Consider the following 25,952-nt stretch of genomic DNA (forward strand, 5'->3'; position numbering starts at 1 on the left):
ACATAAATTTGGCAATATATGAACAAATGTAACAAAAGAATATTACTTACCTAAACCATAATCCAAGTGATATATCCATGATCACATCCTAAAAGCTTACCACTTACTAAACTTTTAATAACCACAGAACTATATCAGAGAATGTATATATATGCAGATTTCCCATGTTAATATTTATCTTGAAAACTGAATACCAGTGTAAAATTTTAAGATATAAAATAGGTATGAATATAAATATGCAGATTCAGAAAAGAATGCATTTAATAAATACCAAGTAATAAGTTTTGTCTTTCAACTGATAGGATTGTGGTTCACAAAACTAGTCCTCAAAACAAAATAAACGATTTGTTAATGAGGAAAAAACATACATTGATAATAAGTAAATAATCAAATGAAATCCTTAGTTGCTGAGATCCCATATTTAGAAGAAATCCTACAAACATCTCTAGAAATTAGTTGTGCTTTCTTTTAACCCTGAACTACAACCTCTACAATAAACATACACAATAGTGCACTTAGTCTGTACTGCCACCAAGTGCCTAAAGCAATTAATTTTAAGTTTCTTGCAGCAGCTATAAGCAGATTCTTTTGCTGTTATGAGTAGCAATTTGGAAACAGGCTAAGAGCAAATCACTTCAACCATGAATGGCTATAAGAGCAACACAATTTAGACATGACAACAAAATCTCAAAGGCATTAATAAAAAACATCAAGAATCCTACCAGCTCACTGGAAGTTCATGAAGTCTAAAAATGTTATTCAGCTTGTAGTCAACTTTTGCTGGACAAATATTTTCTTTATATAAATACAGGTTTGGATTTGGTTGCATATCTGTGGGAAATTCTGAATCCTAGATAAAAAAGAAAAAGCAAGAGCTATGTGCAAAATAGGCATATCACTGTACACACTGATACAGTCTTATTTAATATTCTATCTTATTTAATATTAAATTATAACATAAATATTACCAGTATATTCCCTCAGGACTTACCATAAGTCCTTAATTTCCTATTTTAGTTTGAGAAAACATGCAAAAAAGATAAAATGTTAAATAAGGCACATATCTATTTATATAAGTTTAAACTGCATGCTACATGGTAAAAATTATTTTAAAACACACCACTATTAAATTACAGTGAAGCACAATATAGCACTTTCTTATATTATTGGTCAACTGTCCTTTTTCAGAAAGCTTCCATCCCCAGCAGTAATGTCAGCAAAATCTGTGATTATTCTTATACTCCTTTTGTCCTCTATAAATGGTAAACCAAAAACATTTTTAATTGGGAAACAAAGTAATTACGTATGTTATTTGATTAATCATGGTATTCTTCTTTAAACCTGAGGACACAGGGCTAATTTAAAGGCACTTACTAAAAGTAAAAGATTTCTGTCTTAATCACTTTAAATCTCACATACATTAGAATCCACATCTGCCAAGCAAATTGTAACTGGAGATCAAAGATGATTTTTAGTCCATGAGAAAGTAAGCTCCCCTCAGCAGAAGGAGGATATACTATGAACAGGCACTTTTTATTTTAATTTGTTTAGTTTTTTTTTATTTTTGAGAGAGAGGGAGACACAGAATCCCAAAGCAGGCTCTAGACTCTGAGATGTCAGCATACAGCCCAACACGGGGCTTGAAGTCATGAACCGTGAGATCATGACTTGAGCCAAACTCGGACGCTTAACCGACTAAGTCACTCAGGCACCCCAGCACAGGCACTTAATTAACATGGATACATTAATTGCTCAATTCCACAGGAAAAAAAAAGGAAGTAATCAATCCACTTACACTTAATGCTTTAAAATTACCTTTAGAGAGGGAGGTATATCATTTGTGTACTCATTCATTTATTCCAAAAATATCTGTCAGTGCTACTTTAGGCATAAAGCAGGCATACTTAGGCATAAGGAATCCACTAATGAACAAAGATAAAAAGTCTTGCCCTTGTGGAGGTTACATTGGAGTTGGAAAATGATAAAAACCAATTTTCATAAAGAAGAATTTTTCTGATAAACAAAATAATATACATTCACATAGAAATATCATGCATTCAGGGGCTGGGTGGCTCAGTCAGTTATGTGTCCAACTCTTGATTTCATCTTAGGTCATAATCTCATGGTTCTTGAGATCAAGCCCTGTGTTGGGCACTGTGCTAATAGTGCAGAGTCTGCTTTGGATTGTTTTTCTGCTACTACTCTCCGGCTCACGCATGTGCACTCTCTCTCAAAATAAATGAATAAACTAAAAAAAAGAAAAGAAAAGAAATATCATGCATTCCATATACTACCCAGAAAAAAGGAAAGGATATCTTATTCTCACCATACAAATATAATTGCTATTAGCACTTTGATGTAATAATTTGCCTCTAATTTTTTACAAAATTGAGACCATGCTCTATTATTCACCCTCCATTTTTCATTTAACATTATACCACTGCATTTTCTAGTCTATTCTGAAAGTACCATATTGTTTTTAACATTTAGCTATTTTTATTTTCCTTACATTATCAGTGCCATGAACAGCTTTCTGTCTATAAATCTGCATTTCACTGATTATATCCTTAAAGTGTAAATAAATAATTCAAATAAAATAGGGGCGCCTGGGTGGCTCAGTCGGTTGAGCGACCGACTTCGGCTCAGGTCATGATCTCACGGTTTGTGAGTTCGAGCCCTGCGTCAGGCTCTGTGCTGACAGCTCAGAGCCTGGAGCCTGCTTCTGATTCTGCGTCTCCCTCTCTCTCTGACCCTCCCCCACTCGTGCTCTGTCTCCCTCTGCCTCAGAAATAAACATTAAAAAACTTTTTAAAAAATTATAAAATAAAATAAATACTTAACAAAAAACATGATACCTCTTCATAGACTGCTTTTCAGAAACGTTATATGAATGTATATGCTGCCTGTCATATAATACTGTGTGCAATTCGCCGCAACTTTGTTAATGCTATATACACATATATACACATACTTCCTCACGTTTAAAATAATACATTCGGTAAGATACTTCTTTGACTAATATTTATCATTGAGCATCTATTACATGACAGGCACTAGTTTTAGCTCTTATGTCATTGGACAAAATAGACAAAACCCCCTTCCTTGTGGAGATTACACTCTAGTGTGAGGACACCAAATAATAAACATGTAAACTATATTTATATGCTAAAAAGTCTAAGGGAAAATTGTTGTTAATTCATATTTAAAAAAACTATTTTATTGACATTTCTTAATTGATTAGGTTTAAGTTTTGGGTTTCTTATTTCTTGCTTTACTTCTTTTTTTTCTGAACTGTATGTTTATGCCTTTTGCCCATTTTTCTATTGTTATGATAATTCATTTTAATAATGTTGCTTGGGTTTGAAATGGAGGCAGAATAAATTATTATGCTAGAAAATATGGCAAAGTGAATCAGAATCCAGTCTTATATAATTTTTTGACTCCATGGAAAATCTAGAACCATAAACTTATTATCTGCAGCAATTTTTACAAGCAATCATTATTTTTAAACCAATCATTATATAAAACTAATACAAAGAGACATTTAATAAAACCTAATCAACTAGGCTTAATAAAAACCAAATCAGCTACATCTTATTTGGTGTAGCTGAAAAGAATACAGGAAAATATAATAATACCTGAACAAGTATTTAAAAGAAAATTTATAAGAGTAGCAAAGGCCTAGAAACAGCAATCCTTTCTAAACATAAATGCACTTGCAGAGGCAAAATGTAAGAACCCTTCTATTGCCCAGCATGTAAACCGAAATATTCCAGGAAACAAAAGCAAATAAATGGGCAGGCAGGACCAGTGAGGCAAATGCAGGACTCATAAATAAGGACTATGCATAGAGAACAGAGGGAATAAAATAAATTTTAAAACTGTTCTTTCAAATGACATAACCATTATTATTTCTTTGTATTGACAAAGTACAACTGCAGGGCACAGCTAAGCTCTCAATAATATACTTTGATAGGTCAGCAGTTCTTTTACTCTGCCCACCCTTTGAAATCATCAGGCAGCTTTTTAAAAATACAAATTCTACTGGATCCCACCCCAGACCAATTAAGTAATCATTTCCAAAGGTAAGGCTCTGACATTGGTATTTATTTTAAATTTCCCCATGTGAAATAAAAGTCAGGATTGAAAACCCTGGCTTTCCCTAGTGATTCAGTTCCACTACATACTAGCATGAGAATTTAGTCAAGCTATTTAACAAACTTTTTAGGATGCATTTTTCCATCGGTAAACTACAATCAAAATTACACCCGATTAATAGCTGCTGTGAGTAGTAAGTGAGATAATCTCTGTAAAGCAGTAATCACATGCTTGGTACCTAATAAATCCTTAATAATAATTAGCTATTTCTGTGGATATTTATATTGCTGCAATTAGTGGCATATTTTAATTTCAACTGCTTAGTAATTTCATTATGAATTATGTCTATTCTATTTCATATGAATTATGTCTATTTATAATAAAATATTTTATATTACTCAAATTTCAGGTTTAATATTCTCCTGGGATATAGATTGAAGCAGATAGTAATATGATCTCACCTGTCAGAATCCTAGTCCTATATCCAGTTAACTGTTGGTTACCTCTATTTGTCCCAGCTTCAATAATAAAAGGAATTCTTGCTTCACTGGCCAGCCAGTCGGAATCAAATACAGTCTTGCTGCTTATATTCAAAGGATGAAAAACCTGATGGGTAACTGTGGGGAAATGGGTTCTACATACATAAATGGATTAGAAAAAAATCTTAGGGCAGAAAGTCGCCACCACAGGCGAAAGTGCCCGAGGTTAGCTAGCGAGATACTGTAACGGGATCACGAGTAAATTGTTAGATAACCTGAAGGAAATTACTTTCCATCTGATGCCAATACACTCCACTTGCCCCCAGACCCTTTGCTTCTTATACACACAGGTTAATGATTAGTGTCTGATTGTTTTCTCCACGTTCACATGTGTAAGATCTTATTTTCTTCACATTCACTACGTGGGTAATATCTTTTGTTTTCTTCATGTTCATCACGTGGGTAATATCTTGTGAGCTCAATAAATATAGAGACAAAACCGCTGTTTGGGGCTTTTGTCTCCTCCTAGACATTAGCCTCTCTTGTATTCAATTCTGCATCTGCTCTCTTGCTTGAAAAGAAGAAACTCCAGACTCAGAGTCTTCAACAGGTAACTCTTCCTCTGTTTTGGTGATGTATCAATTAGGCATCCCCTGTATCTATCCTTATTAGGAAGCCAAACTATCTATTTGGCCTCATATCAGAGTGTCTTAGGTACTTAGGCTTTTTCCAGGTCCTGTATCTATGCCATTCAACTCATGTCTGCTTCTCTATCTTGTTCTTTGCTTTCCATTGACCTGACATTCAAGGGAATTACTCAGACCAATTTTGAACCTGAAGTTCAAGATTATTCACTCAAGCATTCACTCAACATTTGAATGTTTATTCTGTATGGTACTATGTTACTTACCTTACTTAACAGTAAGGTACCTTACTTAACAGGTACTATGTTAATTACCATACCAAAATACAAGTGGAAGACACTCCTTCCATTGAAGGATTCACAGTCTCATGAAGGAACAGTATAAATGAAAAACTACATCATTGAGAAAACCTAGAGTAGAAACATGCAGAAGATATTAAGGTGAAAAAATAAGGCGTAAATCTATTGGAATGAAGTAGATATACAATTGGGCAAATTGGAAATATCTACTGAAATAAAAACTGACTTGTTTTTTCTAGTGGTTCCACTGCTAGGCATTGGCCTTATGGATATTTTCACAAAGGTTTCCCAAATTACATATGTAAGTTTTCTATTTTTTTAATTTAATTTTGTGGTTTCTGTTTTGTTTTCTAATCTGTAGTATTTCTTACAATATTGGGTATTTAAAACAATCTAATTGTGTATTCGTATACTGATTTATTTTAATATATTTTAATCACAGTACAATTCTCGTATACTACATAAAATAGAATGAGGTATTTGCAGAACTTATATAACCCTAGTGTACCAGTATGGCCTTGTTGACTGTTATAATATTAAAAAAATATTCATACTACTTGGAAAATAGCTGATACCCTGAGCATGTCTTCCATGTTCCTCTCTACCACTGACCCTAGCCCCTACTTTGGGTACTAACCCTTGTTCCCAATTTATTCACCATCATACCCTAATTAAAGTAATTTCTAGCACACCTGGGCCTCCAGGACCTTTCTCCCATCCCACATCCAGCATCTATTCTGATTGGTCAATGCCCATGTTATAATGGTTGTTAACTATTTTGAATATCACTTAGAATTTTTACGTATTTATAGAGAATAAGCTCTGTGATATATTATTTTTTAAGCTCTGTGATATATTATTAACTTAAAAAAGAAATTTACAGAAGAGCATATAAATAAAATCATCCCATTTTTATAAAGTAAAGAAGATCTACATTGGTAAGCACGATGTATATATAACACATTTTTAGAGAGAGATACTTAACAACGGTCAACAAATGGATATCAAAACAAGGAGAAGAGAATTATTTACCTTTAATTTTATATCTTTATTTACTGTTTGAATATTTTACATGGACATGTATTGTTTTTTTCTTAAATTTTAAAATATAGAAATCTACATAAGGAAATCAGTCCTACGTATATGAAATGCTCTTTAATTTGTACCTAGTATTTTCAAACCAGCACTTAACTGGATATGATTTAGTTAAAAACCCAGATTTAAATGACTATTTAAATAAATCAAGTTTGGTAGGTGTAGCAGAGGCTATTGAAAGCTCTTCTGCATTTCTCTGCCTCCCTTGCAGTTAAACAGAGTTAAAGTGATTGGATTTTGAAACAGGATATAAGTAGAAATGATGTAAGCCACTTCCAGTCCTAGCCTTGAAACATCCTGACGTAGTGCACCATTTTTCTTTTCCTGTCACAATGACTTTGGAGAATTATGTAGATGACAGATGGTGTAGATGACAGATAGCTGCCCACATCCCAGAGTCACTGAATGGAGGAGAGTCACACACAGTCACACCATCCACAAGTTACAAATGAACCTTTCTTGAGGCAGGACTATAGATTTTCATCTCTCTCTTGCAGCAGCTAATGTTGTTTACACTGACCAATATAGTTAGGGAATGATTATGATTAATTATTGGCCATTTACATTAATTTTTAAAAATTTAAAGGTAAAGGATGAATGTTTTAAGATAGATACTGGATTAAATAAATGCCTCATCAAAACAGATTTTAATGTATTTTTTGTCTTCTTGTCTTAAATCCCCATGTGGAGAGGAATTTACCAAAAATGGAGAAGTTTTGTTCAGGCTTCTGTGCCCTCATTATTTCATTTATCATTCAAGTAGTCCATGCCTGCTGACAAACTTCAAGCATCACCATCTAGTAAATGACTGACAACTGACATTATCAGCATGACTTCATTGAGCTAATTGACATTCACAGTCTAAGTATGAAAATGGAAGTGGGTCAGGGCAAACCTTCCTTATTTAGGTATTTGTTCAGTTTCTTGATGTTTATATTTGTTTGTATTATTGTGGCCTTAGATTGTAGGGAGAAGGATTATAGTTATAAAGTGCTGTTTTCATAGGTACTTAAGCATTTGTGATCTAAGTTCCTAATTATTCTTTAAAGTTTCTACTCTAAATGACTATATGAAGCAAAATAGTTTTAACTATATTAAAGCTATCACTAAGTTCTGTTTTACTTTGATTCATATCAAATTAGACTAAAAAGCCTAGCAAAAAATAAAATGTACAACCAATAACTATCAGTTGGAAACTCCTCTACTTGATCATATTTTTAGAGTATATTTCTAGACTAAACTGCTTATTTGTGCCACCAACCAATAGAACAAAGATTTATTTGATTTAAAAACACAAGAAATGACAATTAGATTTATACTATTGCTGAGTATATATAGGATTTTTCTTTTTTTTTTTTATATGAAGTTTATTGACAAATTGGTTTCCATACAACACCCAGTGCTCATCCCAAAAGGTGCCCTCTTCAATACCCATCACCCACCCGCCCCTCCCTCCCACCCCCCATCAACCCTCAGTTTGTTCTCAGTTTTTAACAGTCTCTTATGCTTTGGCTCTCTCCCACTCTAACGTCCTTTTTTTTTTTTTTTCTTCCCCTCCCCCATGGGTTCCTGTTAAGTTTCTCAGGATCCACATAAGAGTGAAACCATATGGTATCTGTCTTTCTCTGTATGGCTTATTTCACTTAGCATCACACTCTCCAGTTCCATCCACGTTGCTACAAAAGGCCATATTTCATTTTTTCTCATTGCCACGTAGTATTCCATTGTGTATATAAACCACAATTTCTTTATCCATTCATCAGTTGATGGACATTTAGGCTCTTTCCATAATTTGGCTATTGTTGAGAGTGCTGCTATGAACATTGGGGTACAAGTGCCCCTATGCATCAGTACTCCTGTATCCCTTGGGTAAATTCCTAGCAGTGCTATTGCTGGGTCATAGGGTAGGTCTATTTTTAATTTTCTGAGGAACCTCCACACTGCTTTCCAGAGCGGCTGCACCAATTTGCATTCCCACCAACAGTGCAAGAGGGTTCCCGTTTCTCCACATCCTCTCCAGCATCTATAGTCTCCTGATTTGTTCATTTTGGCCACTCTGACTGGCGTGAGGTGATACCTGAGTGTGGTTTTGATTTGTATTTCCCTGATAAGGAGCGACGCTGAACATCTTTTCATGTGCCTGTTGGCCATCTGGATGTCTTCTTTAGAGAAGAACTCCACACCCGAAAAACAAATAACCCAGTGAAGAAATGGGCAGAAAATATATAGGATTTTTCATGAAAGGAACTATTTTAAGAAACACCTTTAGGATACAAAAATTGAGAAGCTTAGAAAAAATTAACAGCAAATACAAAAATTGACAAGCTTAATTTGTCAAAAAAAAGTCAAACAAGTGTATTTTTTTACTATGTTGAATAATAATGAATATTATTTGAGAACTAACTTCTATTAGCCAATTTTAGTGGTTCTCAAAGAGTGTTCCTCTGACCAGAACACCAGCATTAGCTGGGAACTAATTTAAAGTGCTAATTCTCAAGTCAGAGCCCAAATTTACTTCATCAGGAACTCTGGGAATGAAGCTCAGCAATCTAGGTCTCCGTCTCCGGGTGATTCTAATATTTGCTCAAGTTTGAGAACCACTGAAGTATCTGATTAACAACCCATTTTTCAAATTTTAGCAAACTTAGCTAAGAGATTTATAAAGCATATCTGTAAGAATAAATTTAATAGGCACAATCTATATGCCACATAATCAGAACCAGAGAAAAAGAACAAATTGTATTTAATATTTTAAAGTCTCTAATGTCAAAATGAATTTACATTATCAATAAAACAATTGTAATGCACAGAAATTTATAACTCATTACACCCTTTTATTATTTGTCTCCCTGAAATGTCATCAAAAGAACATAATCAAACACTAGCCAGTCAAGAAGCATCTAAAAAGTTCTTAATATTTTTATATTTTATAATTTTATATTTTAAAAAAGACTTCTATTTTCCACTTATCATATATAATAATTTTTGTTTTATAACTATTCTCATTTTATTTTATTTTTTTAAGTATAGTCCATGCCTAGCATGGAGCTCAATGCAGGGCCTGAAATCAAGACCCTGAGATCAAGACCTGAACTGAGATCAAGTCAGATGCTTAACTGACTGAGCCACCCAGGAGTCGCTTAACTATTCTCATTTTAAATTTTTTTTTTCAACGTTTATTTATTTTTGGGACAGAGAGAGACAGAGCATGAACGGGGGAGGGCAGAGAGAGAGGGAGACACAGAATCGGAAACAGGCTCCAGGCTCAGAGCCCGACACGGGGGCTCGAACTCACAGACCGCGAGATCGTGACCTGGCTGAAGTCGGACGCTTAACCGACTGCGCCACCCAGGCGCCCCAACTATTCTCATTTTAAATAGTCCACTTATCATTAAACTTAGGAAAGGAACACATAAGAAGAGCAATGAAGCTTTTATTGTTAAGATTAACATTAAAAATAATAATAGCTACCATTTATTTAAAAACCTGTAACTATCTTAAATCCTCCCAACAGTTCTGCATATTGACTATCATCTCTCTTTTACAGATGGATAAATAGTGGAGCTCAGGTAGAATAATGATGAACTTGTCCAAGTTCTGGGACCAGGAATCAGATTCCCCTGGTTTCAGAGCCTGAGTTATTTCTTCTTTGCCCACATCTCCAGTAACTTTATCAGTATTCTTATACCTCCTGCTGGAAACTGTTAACTAAGATCCATTGATAAAATACTTAAAACCTGACTTTTCCTCCAGATTAAAAGAATCATACGGGCTTGACTAAGAGTAAAAACAAACAAGAGTTCCTGGAATTGCTAAAGGGAATACCACATCCATCTGCAATTCTTAGAAACTTGGAAATTTTTCTTGACTCAGGCTTGGGGGTGAGGAGGAGTTGGAAGCGGGACGAACAGTAAAACGTACGTCAATTTCATTACAACATTGCCATACAAGGTAATTTATGTTCACCATTTTACAGATGGGTAAAATTGGGCTAAAAAAAATGATCTCTTTCCCAACGGCACGGATAAGGAACCTCAAATTAAAATCCAAGTGAGTTTGACTCCAAAATTCTTTTAATTATAGCATATTTTCCCAGTTTTTTTAATTAAAAAATAAAACTTCTAACTTCTTTTTATTAATGGACTTCTTGAACAGAACAATATAAAGATCATGAAATATTTTCTTAGTGGCTTGGTAATCATTATGAACACTACCACTGAGTAATACAACTTTGCCTAGTTTTTAGTTTTCTGTCTCCTTCTAATCATAATAATTACAGTAATTTCTGCCCTTTTCTTAATCCCCTTCTCCTGCTGTTTCTAATCTACTATAGGCCACAAAATACCACAATTAAATCTAGTAAAAATATTATCTTAACAATGCCGGTAAGGCTCTGCATTAGGACCTTCTACACTGGAGCATGGTAGTTTTCAATGCAGGTCACTGTCTCTGGTGAAATCCCCATGCCATTGGATTCCTTTGAGGTGTAAGTCTACATTTGGATGACCAAGTCTCCAGAAGACTCAGTATGAATTATTCAGTAGAAGTTGTTGTGAAAATTGGTTTAGCTATTTGAGAAGAAAATGTAGAACACTGAATCTCATCCTGCTCCCACATTAATTCCAGATGGATTTAGTTCAATGTTAAAAAAATAAAAAAATTATAAAATACACAGAAAGGACATATAAGTAAATATTTATATGATCTGGGAATACAGAAGCGCTTCTAAGCATAACATTAAAGAAAAAAAAATGTGAAGTAGGAGACAGTTATATTTGATTAAGTAGTTTTTTAAACTTCTAAAAGAAAAAAAAACTGTAAGAAAAATGTTAGTGTTTAAATACCAAATATAATTACATATAAACAGATTTTAAAATCAATCATTTAAACTCTTTCAAAGAAAAATGTACAGAAATCATGGTTACACAAGTCACCCAAAAAGTAATCAGTAAACATGTAAAAAGATTCAGTCTCACTAATCATTAAATACAGATTAAAATAACAAATGAGATGTTATTCATTTGCAAATCGGTAAACAATATTTTAAAAATAAGATTAGTGCATTGATGCAGTTACTCTCACACACTGCAAATAGTAATGTAAATTGATATAACCTTTCTAGAGAGAAATTTGGCATGGGTATCAAACATATTTTAAAAATGACCAAATACCTTCTATCAGTAAGTCTATTTCTAAAAATATATTCTAAGAAAATATTCAAACCAATGTGCTAGGATAAGTACATGAAAATATCTATGAGCTATTACTTACTATACTGAACTATACTATAGTTCTATACCTAACTATAGTATAGTTCTATACTATACTATACTATATCTAACTCCTAATAAAAAGGGATTGGTTAAGTGAACTACAGAATACTATGAATCCAGGTAATAAGACACTATGTAGCTATTAATAATTGTATTCACAAAAAGAAAAAAAAACACTTGTATTCTACAAGTATAAAAAATATTTATAAGCTATCCACGTAATTTACAGGGCATATGCATGATATATCTATACATATAAATTTGCAACTAGAAGAAAGTGTCATAATATTAATAGTAACTAAGTCTTTATGCTTTTTATTTTATTTTGTATTCATCTCTGCATTTTCAAACACAGCTGGGTTCTTATCCTTTTATTTCTCTTGAAGCCATCCTCATGACTTCCATAGTCCCCAGGAGCCTAAAAAGATGCTAATCAAAATCCAAGCAGGATCCAAGGAGGTCATGGGGTCATTCATACAGTATCTAGTTATGACTTATATGTAGCTATTAAAATACAGCTGTTTATTTTCCCAATGGTTTTAAAAACCAGTCAATTTACTATTGTAAGAAAATTCTTATAACATCTTTTTAAATTCTGTTTGACACAAAAATGTAAGCAGTTAATTGAAAGATGACAAATGTCAATGAACTGAACATTTTCCAGTAAAGAACATAATCTATTTAGGTTTGTAAAGTAAGGCAATTCTCCACTAACTGTTTTATCTGAAAAAGGATGAAGAATTTCTAAACCTTTATTATTTCCCCCACTTAGCCTCATGTAAACTCAAATTGATAGACACGGAAATTTCGATGACTTTTAGATCATATTCCTTTCACTATAATTTTCATTTAAAATAAACAGTTGTGTAATCTCTATGAAGCAGAGACCAAGAATAAGCCTTATAAGGTTAAATTTTCCTGAAGACATATCTGACCAGCTAGAAATTGCTAAATTGGGTGGCTTGTCTAGTTCCATTCACTGACTAATATATTGTCTAGTTGGCAGACTTCCAAAGTGAGGAATAAGCATGCATTTTTGTAATTGAAATTGCAACATTTAGCTTAGCTATCTTATCCTGACTTTAATGTTGTTAAATTAATCATTATAATTTAATAAAAAAATATTGTCATCCAATTTTTCATTTTGATAAAGCCTGTTATGCAATAATGCAAATACCTAAAAGCATCAATTATATATTACATGCAAAATATACCTAGACAATAAATTATAACTTTTGGTTTACACTATTATAATCACATAAAAGTGCTGCAAACTCAAAAATATTCAAAGGGAGGATGAATGAAATGAAGAGACAGGAAGCAGAAAGCACATGAAGGTTTAGAAAAGTGCACCATAATGATGACAGAAGTGGCCATTTCTGAATGCCAGACACTGAAGCAGTGCAAAGCAATGTTTAATGCAAATGTAAATTAAGTGGAGCCACTTCTGAAAATGGTGCCTCTGTTTTCAACAGATGAGTAAAGCAGCAATTCCTACTTTCATCTACTGGAGTGACAGCATTACTCTGAGTTTTCAGATAAGTTTTGTAGATAGAAACTATGGATAATTATTAAAAAATTTTTTAACGTTTATTTATTTTTGAGACAGAGAGAGACAGAGCATGAACAGGGGAGGGGCAGAGAGAGAAAGAGACACAGAATCTGAAACAGGCTCCAGGCTCTGAGCTGTCAGCACAGAGCCCGCCACGGGGCTCGAACTCACGGACCGCGAGATCATGACCTGAGCCGAAGTCGGACGCTTAACCGACCAAGCCACACAGGCGTCCCGAAAGTATGGATAATTATTGGCATCTCACTGGCTTTATCTGCTTCCCTTCCTCAAAGGCAACGCAAAATTTTGTTGCAGCAAGCTTAAGTTATTTGACGAACAGCTAAGGAGGCATGCCTACTACTTCTGCCCCAACTGATTAGCATCAGTTTGTTTTTCATGTCCAGATATAAATGCAAACCTGTGCTTAAAGCGTTATTATCTCAGCTACCTTAAGTTTTCACTGTCTGTGGCTATCTACAAGTATAATCTGCTTGTGGTTTGGTGACTTATGGTGTTACAAGACTCCCAGTAAAGTAACTAACTTTCACTCTGAGTTTACTCAAGGTTCTTACAATTAATATCAACTCCTACAATATTTATTTTCTTTCTGTTAATATATGCTTCAATGATCCTTCTAATCTTTGAATTTTAAATAATATTGCAGTTGTCACTATGTCAAAGAGGATCAGACATTCGAAAGCCAGGCATCAGGAGGAAAATTCAAATGAATTAATTAGATGGTCATAGAAAAATTTAAATTTTATACATTTAATACACAAATTCCTCACTTCAATATAGAAATATGCCCCCCCTTTTTAGTAAACATATACTTTTCTTGCTCTTCATGGATCCTATGTTCCCCCTTTTAGTAAAGACATGAATATAAGACATAATTAACTTTTCTCTTAGTATAAGAAAAACAAAAGCAGAAATATGAAGATGAATTCCACCACATTTCCATCTCAGTACTAGGAAAACAATTGGGCCAGTGATGACTGCAAAGTCTGAGGAAAGCATACATATCTTATTACTTAAAGCACCAGTTGCCACTAAGTTCCAACCAATGGAAGGAATGCATATGAATGTAATCCCAACATTAAAAGATATTAGTGTTGTTTTTTTTTCAAAAACACTCAGATATTTGGGTTTTTAATTTAGTCATTCAACAAATATGTATTGATAATCCTAATCTACCAGGCACTATTCTAGCTGCCTTAAATACACTAACAAACAAACAGAAAACAAACATTCCAGCCCATATGTAGCTTATAGTATACTGGGGAGACATAAAAATCAATAAATATAAACAATAACTAAATCACATAAAATGTTAGGATATAAAAACAGCTCTAAAAAGAAAGCGAAAGGACAGAGGAAAAGGGACATTGGAAGCATACTGGGCAAGAGGAGAGTTTCTTGTGGCAGATAGTTGTGCAATTTCACATCAAGTGGTCTGAATAAGCCTTGCTGACATCTTAGGAAAGACTTGAAGGCAGTGATGGAGTTGACAGTGAAGCTATCCAGCAGGAGAGCATTCCAGGAAGAGAGAAAAGCCAGTTCAAGGTCCCAAAGGAGGGAGTGAGTGAGCATGGCATCTTCTAACAAAAATGGAGGCCAGTGTGGTTGGAAAGAAGGATAACAATACATTTTTAGGTGAATTAGAATGAATTATAAATGTTGGTAACAAATATATATAAATCTATTTAATCCTGAATAATGTCAACACTGGGAGGGCCAAACCAAATACATATATGGACTACAATTTTCTATCCCTATCCCTGATTTATAAGTTACTAAACTTGTGAAAAATTTTTACTTGTATTTAAAGTTATTGATTTAAGTGAAGTTTCCTAAGAGTATTCAAAAGATAAACGGATAAAAATAATCAAATGAATTCTTTCTAATATAAGCTTTTTTCCCCACGTACAGAGTAGAAATCAAGCAAAACTTATAGAATGGTTTCTATTAATTCATTCAGAAAAAAGATGTATTAATGCACAAGTGGTATACTAGATGCATGGGAATACAGGGATATGGCATATATTCCTGATCTGACGGAGCTTAAAGTTACCTGAAGAAAAACTATTGCTAGTAACTGTGATCCTTGGAAGTAGAGAATAGGAAATAAGTACTTTTACAAATACTAGCTACCATCATTTTCATGTTCACAGGCCCCAACAAGTCATGCTGTTACAATTTTCCATTAGTGAAAACAGCACTCATTATTATGGCATTATAGAGTTTACAAAGTAATTTCACATGTATTGTTGCACTGACATAGCTAGTGATTTATTTTGCCATATGGCTAGACTTTAAACAACAAAACAGCTCAAATGGTTTGCTTATTAGAGTCAGAGTGTCTTCATAGACACTAATTACAACAAAATAAAAAATGTACTCATTTGGTTTTCTTTAATTTTTGTAAGACTCCTGATACATAACCCCACCTAACAAGTTTGTCCCCAACATGCAATCCAGGTTTTATTTTGTATTCAATTTCTAAGAAACGCCTAGAATACGATGTCAGTCAATTCCTAGGAATTATGCTGAGTCTCTTTTATGGCTATAGGTGTAAAATTAAAAATGGCTGAGGGGGGCGCCTGGGTGGCGCAGTCGGTTAAGCGTCCGACTTCAGCCAGGTCACGATCTCGCAGTCCGTGAGTTCGAGCCCCGCGTCAGGCTCTGGGCTGATGGCTCAGAGCCTGGAGCCTGTTTCCCATTCTGTGTCTCCCTCTCTCTCTGGCCCTCCCCCGTTCATGCTCTGTCTCTCTCTCTGTCCCAAAAATAAATAAACGTTGAAAAAAAAATTTTTTTTAAAAAAATAAAAATGGCTGAGGGGCGCCTGGGTGGCGCAGTCGGTTAAGCGTCCGACTTCAGCCAGGTCATGATCTCGCGGTCCGTGAGTTCGAGCCCCGCGTCAGGCTCTGGGCTGATGGCTCAGAGCCTGGAGCATGTTTCCGATTCTGTGTCTCCCTCTCTCTCTGGCCCTCCCCTGTTCATGCTCTGTCTCTCTCTGTCCCAAAAATAAATAAACGTTGAAAAAAAAATTTTTTTAAAAATTAAAAATGGCTGAATATAATCTGTCATGCTGAAATTAATTCCATATACTAGCTGCATAGTTGTATGTATTGTGTGAATCAACATTCTGCCTTTGACTGTAGGAATCCCATCTTCCATCCCCAAAGTCTATCAGTTCTTTAGACTTGGTCTTGGATAGCATGGAATAAGCTAACAAGTCAATCTATTAAAATATGCATAACAGAACGCCTTTGTCTATTCATTTGTTATGGCTCTCACTATCAACACTTTAAGTCATGATCAGAATCTAAAGTTTTTAATATTTTTTCAACATTTACCAAAGTTTAATTTATGACAGATGATCTAATGTCCACCATCAATTTATCTGGCCTCTCTAGACATTGTCACTGAATTTAGTTTAGTCATCAAAAAGCAATATATGTAACAGATACCATGTTTTCACTCATGTGAATTTTGAAAAACTTAACAAAAGACCATGGGGAAAGGGAAGGGGAAAAAGTAGTTTCAAATAGACAGGGAGGCAAACCATAAGAGACTCTTAAATAATGGAGAACAAACTGAGGGTTGATGGGGGTAAGGGGGGGTAATGGGTGATGGGCATTGAGGACAGTACTTGTTGGGATGAGCACTGAGTGTTGCATGTAAACAATGAATCATGGGAATCTACTCCTGAAGTCAAAAGCACACTGTGTACACTGTATGTCAGCCAACTTGACAATAAATTTTGTATTTTTTTAAAAAGGCAATATGTGTAGACCTGCCCTTTAAACACTGAATTTCTCCAGTGTCCATACTGCCCTCTTTTTTTCTCATTCCACATCTAATCCTGTAGCATTTTTGTCCGTGTGTGAGGTTTACCATAATGTATTTACTGGCTTCATCTAACTCTACTTAGATGTTCTACAGATGCCTCCCTGTGTAGCACTAAACATTTTTTTCTTCTTTCACTTAAATCAGTTTTACTTTTGAATTCGTGATCACAATTAATAGCAATACTTTTCACTTGCAAGCCTGAAATTTGGGATAATTCTAAAATTTCTTGAGCCACATTTTAAAAATTCATTCCTTCTTCCATATTTTCTTGCTCCTTTCTTAGTATGAGTTCCCATCATTGTCCATAAGAGATTGCTGCAGGCTCCAACATGTCTCTCAGCTTTACAAAACCCTCACACAAAAATGACATTTTTTAAGGCATATATAATCATACATCTCCTGTATGTATTTCTCCAAATGTCTCCCTACCAACCACAGGGTAAAGTTTCAACTCCTCAGGTACAAGGCCATCCATGGGGATAACCCCAGCCTGCCTCTCTAATTTCATTTTCCACTAGTTCCCTAAATATATAGCTACCTCACATTACATCTTTCTTTGTGCTGCCCATTTTATTAATGTAGAAATGTACTTATTAGAGAATATTGCAACTGTGTCATTGCATAGTCCTTCCATTCAACTATGAGCCATTAGTAGACAAATATGTCTCTCTAGCATAGAATCTCATACACAACAGACACTCTATAAATGCCTATTTAGTGAACAAATGGCCTTCTCAAAAGTCAATGTATTGTTCATATCTCATTCATGGAACAGAGCCAATGTATTTTTCCAAGGTAGAAATGATATAAAAAGAACTTTACAATTTATATTGTTGTCCATGGACTTACCTAGGGATTTTATTTCCCTAATTCAGTCACTAGATGCTAAATCCTATATAAGACTAGGTACAGACATTATTCATTTTTGTTCCTGGCATGATAATGAGTGTTAAAGATTTAGTGACTCTAAAAAACGAATCTACTGATTTACAGTGACCAACAGTAACAGTATGTTAATATGATTTTTAAACCATTATACATTTACATTTTAGTAATACCTTTCAGAGATTCTGATGTAACTTCTATCTTTTGAATTCTAGCTATACTAACGTAGGCCAAATATACTATGCATTCATAATAAAGCCGAATAATAAAGCAGCAATAATTCAAGATAATCTGCATTTTAATGATTTCAAACATTTGTCTTCTGGTCAAAATTAGCTTAATCACTTTGCCAAGGTTGTTTCATTCCTGTTTGAGTGTCCCTGCAACATTAGCAGGCACATACAAGGGTGTGAAGCACACTTATCTATAGCCAGATGATTTTCAGCAGAGTGAGATAACTAAGAAGGAATAGAGTTCCTGATATGGATCTATCCTGACATGATAATTAGGCTTGTTCTTGGGATATAAACCAATCAATTTAAAGCTCAAGGGAATTACAGTCTTGGAGATAGAAAATGGCATTTGAATAAGATGGTAGCAAACAACATACATTATTCTAAAATAGAAATTTGTACTCTTGGAAAATCAAAACCTAGCACTGCAGGTATTTTTAGAGACCGAGTATAGGAATGAGAAACCCAAATGCAGGGGAAAACAAACAAACGAGGGGTACAAGTAGGTAAGAATGGAAAGTCTGGAAAGATAAATGACAGAAGACCATAAAGAAACAGGAAGACCAGGTAATTTAATTTTAAAAATACTGGAGGCACTGTAATTCCTGGGCAAAAATATGATCTAAGATTATAACAATAATTTTTTCAACAAAAAACCTCTATTTTAAATTATTTAATATGTAGTACATTCTGTATATAAATATAAAAATTTAAGCTTGTAAATGTTTCTTCTCAGAGCAGAAAAGAATTTCAGTAATGACAAAAGAGGTTATATGGAACAACCTTCCAGTTGAAAACAACTAGAAAATATGGTAAAAATATTTTTTTATAAAATGTATTTGAAAGCATCTGGGAATTTAACCATGTAGTGAAGAATAATGGGATCAAGATCTAAGAAAAGAGGGACACACATGGAGGTCAGACTGGCATTTAGAGTTTGTTTCCTCATGAAGCTTTGTCTGCTTGTCAGATAATGTGGATAGAGGAGGCTAAGAAATGGAGACCAAAAAAACAAAAACAAAAACAAAAACCTGTAGCTGAGAACCCAAAATATGGAGTCTGGTAAACACTCCATGTTTTGGATTGAGACTGAGGAATGAGAGGAAATTAGAAATAGACTTGACATTCCAAAGACTAAAGCTAAATTTAGAATCATTTCAATCTAATTGGAATAGGTAATAATGTAACTGATAGTGTTTCCAGCACAGCTGCTGCCTGCAAGATGTCAGCATAAATCCTCTTTGGAAAAAGATAATATCACTCTTGTGTCTCTAATAAGACTTGTATTTTTTAAGTAAATATTTTCTGATGCTCAAAAAACAAAACAAACAAAAAGACAAACAAAAACAGGCATATAAAACTCAAGACAATGTGACCAAAACCCCAAAGAAATACTGGACATTAGGAACTAACCCACAGGGAATACAGATGCTAGAGAAATCAGTCACAGGTGTTAATTTGTTAATTGGCAAATTGTTCCAAAGGAAACAACCCGGCTGACACAGGAGGACGTTAAATATACAGGAAAAAAAAAAAGAAAGAAAGAAAAGAGAATAGAAGGAAAAAAATATCTACAAAATGTAAACCGGCATCCCAGATGGGAATAGAGAGAAAATGGTGAGGAAGCAATATTTGAAGAAATAATGGCTGAGAATTTTCCAAACTGATAAACGACATCAAAAAGCATGACAAACTACAGGCAGTATAAATAAAAAGAAAATCCTATGTATTATATCATAATACAACTTCTGAAAATCAAAGATAAAGAGAAAAATATTTAAAGAAGCCAGAGGGAAATACAGATATATTGTGAGATATAGTAAGAATTACAACCAGCTTCTCAACAGAACAAGGGTAGCCAGAAGATGATGGAACAGTGTCTGAAAAGTGCTAGAAGAAAATATTTGCTATTCACTGGATAAATACCTACTGGTGCAATTGTTGGATCATAGGTTAGTTCTATTTTTAACTTTTTGAGGAAACTCCATACTGTTTTGCAGAGTAGCTACTAGGTATTTACCCAAAGAATATAAAAATACTAATTCAAAGGGATACATGCGCTTTGATGTTCACTGCAGCATTATCAATAGCCAAAGTATGGAACGAGCCCAAATGCCCATTGACTGATGAATGGATAAAGATGTGGTACAGGGGCACCTGGATGGCTCAGTTGGTTAAGCGTCCAACTCTTGGTTTTGTCTCAGGTCATGATCCTGGACTTGTGGGATCAAGCCCCACATTGGCCTCAGTGCTGACCATGGAGCCCGCTTAAGATTCTCTTTCTCTCTCTCTCTCTCTTTCTCTCTCTCTCCTCTCCATGCCTTTCTCCCCTGCTTATGCTCTCACTCGCTCTCTAAAAAAATAAAATTAAAAAAAATTAAATATGTGGTATGTGTATATATATATATACATATACATATATATATATATATATACATATGTTTGTATGTATACACACACACACACAATGGAATATTACTCAACCATAAAAATGAATGAAATCTTGACATTTGCAATGATGTGGATGGAGCTAGAGTATATTCTGCTAAATGACGTATGTCAGTCAGAGAAAGACAAATACCATATGATTTCATTCATATTTAGAATTTAAGAAACAAAACAAATGAACATGGGGGGGCGAAGAAGAGAGGAAAACCAAGAAACAGACTCTTAACTATAGAGAACAAACTGATGGTAATTGGGGAGGGGGCGAGTTACAGAGGTGCTAAGGATTAAGGAGGGCACTTGAGTACCAAGTGTTGTATGAAAGTGATTAATCATTCAATTCTACACCTGAAACTAATATTGCACTGTATGTTAACAAGGTAGAATTGAAATAAGAACTTGGGAATAAAAAGGAAGATATTTGCTATCCAGTAAAATTATCTTTCAAAACTGGAGATAAAATAGTCACTTTCGGACAAAATTAAATGAGAGGATTTTTCATGAGTTGGCCTACATAAGGAAATTTTTAAAAAACCTTATGAGGAAAATGATCTCAGATGGAAACTCAAGGATATATGAAATAATGATGAAATGACATAGGCACATATTTAACCATATCTAAAAGATAATAAGCTCTATTAACAAAAACAAAGTTTCATAGAGTTTAAAATATATACAAATTAAAATATGTGACAACAGTAGAATAGTACAAATGTAAGAGGAATAAATAAATTTCTAGATCATGGGGAAAGGTAAAAAGTATTAATTTGTATTAGAATCTGATGAACAAAGGATTCAGGTAGTAATCTCTAACATATCCACTAAATTATCAAGCTAGTAGACAGAAATAAAATGGAATAATAATAATTATAAAAAGTTCCATAAAGACAAAAGAAAGGAATTTAAACAATGTGGCACAAATAAAAAGAAAATAATCAGATAGTGAAATGTATCCCCATATATCATCTAATTCATTGAATGTCAGCAGAGTAAATGCTCTATTCAAAATAGTCTGTCAGACCAAAAGTAAAAGCAAAATTCAGGTATAGTATATGCTGTTTAATATACAAAACTAAAGTATATGGAAACAAAAATGGTGGAAAAGAAAGAAAAATATGTATACCATGCAAACACCAAAAAGAAATCAGTCCTGGACAAAATAAGCAGACTTTAATACAAAGTACAGGCAAAAAGAGACATCCATTGTATTAATAAACTCAATTCATTGGTTAGATACAACAATTCTAAGATTCCTACATGTGGTCTCAAAATATAAACCTCAAATATTTAAAGACCTATGATACCGATGACAGCATCTCAGAATATCTCCTTCAAAAACAATAAAGAGCACAAAGAATAAGAAACCACAAAAATCAAATGTTCAGCATAACCTTCTCAAAATTAAAAATAACTTCAATAGGAGAAAAAAAACAAATTCCAGCAAGCAAGCTCTCAAGCTTCTCCCCTGCTGAAAGCCTTCATACAAAGCAAGAGCAAACTGAGAAAAACTGCAAGGAAAGAGGCATGTTAATAAGGCAGAATCACCTTCAGATAGAGTCCATCCTTCAAGATAAAATAGTAAAATTGTTTCCTGGTAGGGTATTGGAATTTGGGGGAGGGAATTATGAAAGCAGGCAACATTAACTGGTGGTTTTCAAAAGGCTTAGTTTCTGGGAACAGAAGGCCAAAAAAGAGAAAAATATGGCCTTTGGCAGATGAACAGTGAAAAGATAAAAATGTGAATAAAAAAATTTAGGATCCTACAACACAAAGAGAACCAAAATATTGGACACATGACCCCACCCACAGTCTGAGAAAAAAAAAAACCCACTAAAGAAACCAGTTCTGATGTACAGTTCTATAGAAAAGGGCATTAATAGAATTAGAAAATAGAAATATCAGAAATAACCCCAAATCAACAGCAATGAACAGAGGGAAAAAATAATCCATATAGGATTATTACCCAAAAAAAAGCAGGAAATAAAAGATTGGTAACATCTGAATCGATGAACCCTCCCCCCAAAAAATAAAAACAAACCCTGAAGCAAAAGAAAATTGCATGACACAACTCAGGACTGAACTAAATACCTTTAAAGAAGCATTTAAGGGAAAAGCATCTTTTTTATAGTTTTTTTCTCTTTTTCAAATTTTTATTTAAATTCTAGTTATAGTTATCATACACTGCAATATCAGTTTCAGAAGCAGAATTCAGTGATTCATCACTTACATACAAAACCAAGTGCTATTCATAACAAGTGCCTTCCTTAATACCCATCACCCATCTAGCTCACCCCACCCACCTCCCTCTGCTAACCTCTTGTGGTTTGTTTCCTTTCTTATCTTCCCCCCTCTTTCCCATGTGTTCATCTGTTTTGTTTCTTAAATTCCACATATAACTGGAGTTATATGGTATTTGTCTTTTTCTGACTTATTTCACCTACTTTAATACACTCTAACTCAATCCATGTCCTTGCAAATGGCAACATTTCATTCTTTTTAATGCCTGAGTAATAGTCCATTGTGTATACATATACCACGTCTTCTTTATCCAGTGACAATGGATGTTTTGGCTCTCTCCATAGTTTGGCTATTGTTGACAATGCTGCTATAAATATCAAGGTGCATATATCCCTTCAAATTTGTATATCTGTTATCCTTTGGGTAAATACCTAGTACTGCAATTGCTGGATTGTAGGGTTGTTATATTTTTAACTTTTTGAGGAACCTTCCATACTGTTTTCCAGAGTGGCTACACCAGTTTGCATTCCCACCAGCAGTGCAAGAGGGTTCCCCTTTCTCTGCATCCTTGACAAAACCTGTTGGTTCATGTGTTGTTGATTTTAGCCATTCTGACAGGTGTGATGTGGCATCTCATCATGGTTTTGATTTGTATTTCCTGAATGATGAGTGATGTTGAGGATCTTTTCATGTGTCTGTTGGCCATCTGGATGTCTTCTTTGGAAAAATATCTATTTATGTCTTCTGCCCATTTCATAACTGGATTATTTATTTTTTGGGTGTTTAGTTTGATTAGTCCTTTATAGATTTTGGATATTAACCCTTTATCAGATATGTCATTGGCAAATATCTTCTTCCATTCCATCTGTTGCCTTTTAGTTTTATTGATTGTTTCCTTTGCTGTGCACAACATTTTAGCTTGATAAAGTCCCAATAGTTCATTTTTGCTTTTGTTTCCCTTACCTCCAGGAACATGTCTAGTAAGAAGTTGCTCTGCCAAGATCAAAGAGGTTGCTGCCTGTGTTGTCCTCTAGAATTTTGTTGGGTTCCTGTCTCACATTTAGCTCTTTCATCCATTTTGAGTTTATTTTTGCGTATGGTATAAGAAAGTGGTCCAGTTCCATTCTTCAGCATGTTGCTGTACAGTTTTCCCAGTGTCATTTGTTGAAGAGACTTTTTTTTCACTGGATGTTCTTCCTTGCTTTATCAAAAATTAGTTGACCATATAGTTGTGGGTTCATTTCTGGGTTTTCTACTCTGTTGCACTGATCTATGTGTCTGTTTTTTGTGCCAGTATCACACTATCTTGATGACTACAGCTTTATAATATAGCTTGAAAAATGGAATTGTCATGCCTCCATTTTTGTTTTTCTTTTTCAGGATTGCTTTGGCTATTTGGGGTCTTTTGTGGTTCCATACAAATTTTAGGATTGTTTGTTCTAGTTCTGTGAAAAATGCTGGTGGTATTTTTGTGGAGATTGCATCAAATGTGTCTATTTCTTTGGTAGTATAGACATTTTAACAATTTTTATTCTCCCAAATCCATGAACATAGAATGCTTTTCCATTTCTTTGTGTCCTCTTCAATTTCTTTCATAAGTCTTCTATAGTTTTCTGAGTACAGGTTTTTATCTCTTTGGTTAGGTTTATTTCCAGGTATCTAATTGTTTTTGGTGCAATTGCCAAATGGGATATATTCCTTGATTTCTTCTTTCATTTCTTCATTATTGGTGGATAGAAATGCGACAAGTTTCTGTACGTTGATTTCATATCCTGAAACTTTGCTGAATTCATGTATTATTTATAGAAATTTTTTGGTGGAGTCTTTCAGGTTTTCTACAGTGTATCATATTATCTGCAAATAGTGAAAGTTTGACATCTTCCTTGCCAATTTGAATGTCTTTTATTGTTTTTGTTTTCTAACTGCTGAGGCCAAGACTTCCACAACTATATTAAATAGTAATGGTGAAAGTGGACATCTTTATCTTGTTTCCAACTTTAAGGGAAAAGCTCTCAGTTTTCCTCCATTGAGGATGATATTAGCTGCAGTTCTTTCACATATGGCCTTTATATGTTGAGGTATGTTCTATCCATCCCTACATTGTTGAGGGTTTCTTATCAAGAACGGATGCTATATTTTGACAAATGTTTTTTTTCTGCATCTATTGCAGAGGCTCATATGGTTCTTATCTTTTCTTTATTAATGAGTTATACCACATTGGTTGATTTGTGAATATTAAGCCAGCCCTGCAGCACAGGAATAAATCCCACTTGATCATGGTGAATAATTCTTTTAATGTACTGTTGAATTAGATTTGCTAGTATCTTGCTGAGAATTTTTGCATCCATGTTCATGAGGGATATTGGCCTGTAATTCTTCTTTTTAGTAGGATCTTTGTCTAATTTTGGAATCAAGGTAATGCTGGCCTCGTAGAATGAGTTTGGAAGTTTTCCTTCCATTTCTATTTTTTGGAAAAGTTTAGGAAGAATAGGTTAACTCTTCTTTAAATGTCTGTTAGAGGTCCACTGGGAAGCCATCTGGCCCTAGACTTTCATTTGTTGGGAGATTTTTGATTACTGTCTCAATTTCTTTGGTGATTATGGATCTGTTCAAATTTTGTATTTCTTCCTGTTTCATGTTTGGTAGTATGTTTCTAGGAATTTATCCATTTCTCCCAGAATGTCCCACTTGTTGGCATATAATTTTTCATAATATTCTCTTATAATTGTATTTCTGTGGTGTTGGTTGTGATCTCTCCTCTTTCATTCATGACTTTATTTGGGTCCTTTCTCTTTTCTTTTTGATAAGTCTGAGTAGGGGTATATCAATTTTTAATTTTTTCAAAGAAGCAGCTATTAT

The 25,952-nt window shown here is 34.2% G+C and overlaps 1 protein-coding gene across 1 annotated transcript in view; it reads right to left on the bottom strand.

Annotated features, from left to right (window-relative positions):
* SPAG16 (sperm associated antigen 16) overlaps positions 1-25,952 on the bottom strand; it is a 992,367-nt gene that overhangs the window by 830,203 nt on the left and 136,212 nt on the right. The window contains exon 10 of the mRNA XM_047084254.1: positions 723-850. Within this exon, the coding sequence (XP_046940210.1) occupies positions 723-850 (128 nt within the window). The remainder of the gene's footprint in view (positions 1-722; positions 851-25,952) is intronic.

Source organism: Lynx rufus, unplaced genomic scaffold, assembly GCF_022079265.1.
Source record: "Lynx rufus isolate CCGP_SWC_20201006 ecotype Redwood Valley unplaced genomic scaffold, mLynRuf1.p SCAF_2, whole genome shotgun sequence".
Lineage (NCBI taxonomy): Eukaryota > Metazoa > Chordata > Mammalia > Carnivora > Felidae > Lynx > Lynx rufus.